Here is a 5,591-nt window from a genome sequence, read left to right on the forward strand (position 1 = left end):
CCCGAAGAAGAGAGAATGACTCATTGGGCCAGAGCTATCTAAGGGGAGTGGAAAATTATCCTGGAATGAGAAGCCTCATGTCTGAAAGGGCCTCGGGTGCCAGGCTAGGGGTCTGGGCTTTACACAGTGGGTCCATGAGCAGAGCAGCCATGAATATTTGGAGAATGAAAATAAAATCCAGATGGGGCCTGGGCTGTCAGGGTACTGATGGCCACAGAACTGTGGGTCCAGGAGCCACAGATAGTATAACCATGCAGAAACTTTATTTTCCTTAATCTGGCCTTTATTTTTTTTATTGATTTCAGATAGAAAGGGAGAGAGAAACATCAATGATTAGAGAGAATCTTTGACCAGCTGCCTCCTGCACGCCCCTCTCTGGGGATCGAGCCTGCAACCTGGGCATGTGCCCTTGCCTAGGATCGAATCCAGGATCCTTCAGTTCACAGGCCGATGCTCTATCCACTGAGCCAAACTGGCTAGGGCTGGCCTTTATTTTTTTCCCCCATTGATTCTAACTGGCTTTACCCAGCACCCTGACTCACTCAGCTTCCCTCTCCCTTGCTCAATCATGTAGCCCAAGCATATCAAACTCGTGACCAGTGGCCTGAGAGTTGGACATGCTTGATGTAGCCCTCATGACAACTGGTCAGCATCCAGCAGTCTTAGGAACAAGGTCCTGGTTCAATTGACTATTGATTGAACTTTTTTAATCCTCACCTGACAACATGTTTGGAGAAAGGAATGGAGGCAGGGAGGGAGGAAAGAAAGGAAACATCAATGTGAGAAACATCAATCGGTTGCCTCCTATACACGCCCTGACCTGGGATTGAATCCACAACCCAGGTGCCTTGACTGGGTATCAAACCTGCAACCTTTCAGTGCACAGGACAATACTCAAAAGACTGAGCCGCCCCAGTGTAGCTCAATGGACTATTTAGGCAGAGTTTTCAATCAAATGGAACACAATATCTTGGCCTCAATTGTGTTTTAGCTTTAGACCCAGGAAAGCAAAATGATCCCATAGAACAAATCCTCACCATGTCTTTTATTTTCTGTTCTGATACATTGACTGACATCCCAGGTATGGCTGACTCTGGAGGGACTGCCCCTGCCCCCTTAGAGTGAACCAATTCCTAGAGATAGTCATCAAATTGCCCTTCTAGCATGCCAGAGTCTGTACCTCTAGCCCTCTTCCCCCAATAGCTTCTTTCTCAGGCTACCACGCCCCAGCCACTATCTTCCTGCCCTAATCACTCCAGGGCCAGATCCCTGCCAACCTGCCAACCACCACTGAAATTGCCTATTTGCATAGCTTGCCCTGACCTGCAACCACCACCAAGACTCTTGCCACACTTACTCCCTCTTCTGTCTCCTGACCTACCTGCTGTTTACCTTGAGGCCATCATGGTGGTGGGCCCCTTCTGCCTCTTGGAAACTGAGAGTAACAACCTATTTTCTCAATGAGGTGGCTCCTGATCTGCTGGCCCTCCAGCAGTTTCTATAAAAACAGGACACTTTAAAACAACCCCTTTATTTAAGGATTCTTCCGTGGCACTTCCTCAAACCCCAAAGAATCAACCCATTTCATCCTCAGGAGAACCCCCCGCCCCACAGGGAGGTGTACCATCATCACACATTTTATAGAAGGAGGCGCCCTGACTAAGGACACACAGGCCCTCAGAGTCACCCTCTGAGTCGATGTTAATATGCTGCTAAGCCGCTCTCCATGATTTGTCCACATCTGGACCAATAAACAGGGGAAATAGATGAGCTCCTGCAGGTCCTCGTCCACAGGGTTGAGGTGAGCGGTGGTCCATCTCCACGGCTCCTCACCCCTGGGTCTGCTGCAGACTCACTTGTGAGATACTTGGAAGGTGGAAGTGGAGGCCATCTCCCTGCTCCTTTTGGCTGTTTATGTTGGCAGTTTAGTTGTAGAAGTATGAGATTTCCCAAAACATAGTTCTCAAATCCATTCTTCAGTTTTCTAGGTGGAAGAAAGCAGTTGCTAACAGCAGCTACAAAAATGGTAGCCTCTAGAAATCAATTTTCTGATTCCTAGTTCACAGTTGTATAGAATTGTCCTCGAGTTCATTGTCAGTGGTACCTCAGAGATGGTAGTTCTCTAGTGGATCTGTTCTATCTGGCTTTAGAAGTCTATTCTGGAAGCCAAGTATAAAATCTGTTCCGCCGGCCTTTCCAAAGATTGAGTATGCACCAAATCCTCTATATGAAATATTGTCTGATTATCATATCTAGGGTAGTTTCTCTTTTCTGCACTGAACTGCGAATGCTATATTGGCCCTCAGTTTCTCTATTTGTTTCTAGTATTGGCAGTATCTTCCTTTAGTCATTAGAAAATCTGCAAACAAAAAACTCCATGGTTTTCTCAACAATGCTCTTTGTCATAGACATGAGATCTCCTAACAAAGCAGAGTAGAAAGTAAGAAAGGCAAAGGGGTTTGTACCTCTGGACTGATGTTTTATTTATAAAGAAAATACTTTACGAGATACTTTAGATTGTGGCAACACATGAAAATACCTAAACAGCTCTAGCCAGTTGTTCATTGGTTAGAGCATCGGCTTGTGGACTAAAGGGTCCCAGATTCAATTCTGGTCAAGGGCATATACCTCCATTGCAGGTTCCTCCCCAGCCCAGGCCATGGTCGGCTTGGACACAGGGGGCAACCAATCGGTGTGTTTCTCTCACATCAATATTTTTCTCTGTCTCCCCCTCTCTCTTTAAATATCAATAGAAAAATATCCTTAGGTTAGGATTAAAAAAATTAAAAAGAAAAAAAAGGTTGCCCTGGGTAGGATTCTTATCTTTTATCTAGCAGGGAAATAAACACAGGTCATGAAGCTCACACAGGTAAAGACCACCCATATCTCTACCCACATGGGACAATCTGGGTTGTTCTCTAAGCAGAGGCTATTTCTAATCACCACACACCACACACACACACACACACACACACACACACACACACACACACACGGGCCTTTGCAATCTGGGAACACTGCCTGGCTGCTAGCCTCTGAAGACTGTAGGGTGCTGTATCAGCATATTCAGAGCCCCAGGGTGAATTATTCTTCTGATCCCACTGTTCAGTCACACCAGGGACACCAACCCGTTCTGCAGGGGCAGCCACCTCCAGACCTCGCCCCGTTCCCGCCTGGCTCAGAGTCATCTGCAGAAGGGATGGGTGAGGCTGGAGTCTGAAGCCAGACCTCAGCTTGGCTCACATGCATAAGCCCCCTGCCTCACGTGAATGAGATGCAGTGTTTCTTGTGTCAGTGGGAGGTGGCTGGGAACACAGCTTTCCCTTGGGGGAGCTCCCTCAGGTTTCCCGTGTGGAAATGGATTATCTGGAGAGTAAAATCCTAGGAACTGGCCTTAACTCCTAAGCAGCTGGACAAGTCTTAGGAGAGAAGACACCCCCAGGGGCTCCAAATAAGCCCCCCATCCCCTCTATCTCCATCAATTTACTCAACAGATATATGGCAAGCATCCATGCAGCAAGCACTGGACCAATGTGAGCCCATGAGCTACTGTGCCCTTCACTTGGCTTTGCCCTTCACTTGGCTTTGCCCACTAATCATGGCATGAATTGGCACAGGCTTTGTGGTGGAGAACACTGCACAGGCAGACCAGGAGTTGGGGGGCCCACTGGGTGACCCTGGGGGTCCCTTTCTGGAGAAAGAGAGGCAGTGGGTGGCTCATGTACCATCCACTCCAAACCAAAATTCAGTGGATCTAGAATTCTGTGACATTTTTCTGGAACCTCAGTTATTTTCATATTAACATCCCTTTTTCTGCCATGTCAGCCCACCATCTGTACTATGTAAGGCAATTTCCCTCCAGTGTCTTTTACTTTAAACACACTCACTCAACAAGAAAATGTTACATCATGGCCATACGTGGAAGACCTGGATGAGTTGTCACAAGTAAAGGTGAGCATGGAAGGTGTGTCACTGCATTTTAAAAAAGTAAAATGTTGTTGGCAAACAGAAGAGAATATCTATACTAATAAAAGACAATAATGCTAATTGACCATACCTTTGCTACAACCACCAGCCAATCAGAAGAGTATGCAAATTAACCCAACAAAGATGGCGGTTAATTTGCATACACAGGTGCCCAGTGAAGACTGAAGACAGTGTAGAAGGAAGCCAAGCAGTGCAGAAGGGAGCCATTGGCGGAGAAGGAAACGGATCGGAGGTAGCAGAGATCAAAGTGGAATGAGGCAGCGGACATGGGAGGGAGCGAAATGGCAGAGAAGGGAGGGAGCGAGGTGGCGGAGAGGGGAGAGAGGCGAAGCAGAGGACACTGGAGGGAGCTGAGTCGGCGGGGAAGGGAGGGAGCGAGTCAGCAGAGAAGGGAGGAAGCAAGGCACTAGAAAATGGAGGGAGCCGAGTCGGCAAGGAAGGGAGGAAGTGAGGCAGCAGAGAAGGAAGGGAGCTGAGGCACTGGAGAAGGAAGGGAGCTGAGGCAGCAGAGACGGGAGGGAGCCGAGGGCGAAAGCAGAGAAAGAAGGGAGGGAGGCAGCAGAGAAGGGAGCGAAGCCCGCCTCAGTGGGCTTCGCTCCCTTCTCTGCTTCACTCCGGTCTCAGGAAGCCCTATTCTTGCAGGAATCTTCCTGCAACGGGCCTCTAGTGGACATATAAGTGATTTACAAAAGTGCAGACCCAAAAATAAGTTACCCAACAGGGAAAGTGGATGGTGGGTGGTCAGTAACATAAGGGCAGGGACACCTTGTCCACTACCATGACCACCAGTTTGGGGACCAGGCACCAGCTTGATCAAGGGTCACCTTTACTGCAACTAATTCATTGAGCCTCAGGGAACCAGATAAGGATTTTTAACCCATGCCCAGTGTGGGAAGAAAGGATAGCTTCGTACTTAAGGACTCAGGCTCTGGAGCCAGACTGCCCAGGTTCATGTCCCAGCTCTGTCTCCAGGGCCCCAGCTTCACAGGCGTGACACCCAGCAGTCACACAGGGATCCTCCGCTGCTTTACGACTTTGCTTGTCGCCATCTTAATATGTTTTTACAATACGGGTGTTTTTTGGTGGTTTTATTTTTGCACAACAAATTATGTAACTGGTCTTATCTGTCACTTACTAGTTGAGTTTTCTTGGGCCTCGGGTTGCTGTAAAGATTCTTTGAATATGAAAATTTATTATGAAGACACAATCTCAGTTACTATATTATAACAGCATTTAAAGGTATAATCGCCAGATTACCGAAGGCTGCCATCACCTCCACCTTGTGACAAGCCACCGACCAGCCATCTATCAGTCCATCCATTTAGTCCCACTGCCAATCACATGCTGGGGGACCAGGAAAGTGAATCTGACCTTGATCCTGACCCTGAGAAGCCCATGGTCGAACAGCCAAGCTTCTGGTCACTGGCTAACACACCTTCCTTCCCATTCCTGGTGCCAGTGTACAGGTGAGCACAGGTTCCTGCGGCCAGCTGTGCCAGCTGTGTGACCTTGGGGAGGGCATTCCTCCCACTGAGCCCCATCTCATGAAGATAACCACCCTCCCTGCTGCAGGAAGTTTGGCTCAGGGCATAGAGCATGGGCCC

At 48.3% G+C, this 5,591-nt stretch overlaps 1 protein-coding gene across 1 annotated transcript in view; it reads right to left on the reverse strand.

Annotated features, from left to right (window-relative positions):
- LOC102241738 (liver carboxylesterase) overlaps positions 1-570 on the reverse strand; it is a 23,678-nt gene extending 23,108 nt beyond the window's left edge. Inside the window, exon 1 of the mRNA XM_014532589.1 lies at positions 526-570. Coding sequence (XP_014388075.1) covers positions 526-570 — 45 coding nt within the window. The remainder of the gene's footprint in view (positions 1-525) is intronic.
- Positions 571-5,591: the final 5,021 nt, after the last annotated feature.

The sequence above is a fragment of the Myotis brandtii genome, unplaced genomic scaffold, assembly GCF_000412655.1.
Source record: "Myotis brandtii unplaced genomic scaffold, ASM41265v1 scaffold899, whole genome shotgun sequence".
NCBI classification, from domain to species: Eukaryota; Metazoa; Chordata; class Mammalia; order Chiroptera; family Vespertilionidae; genus Myotis; species Myotis brandtii.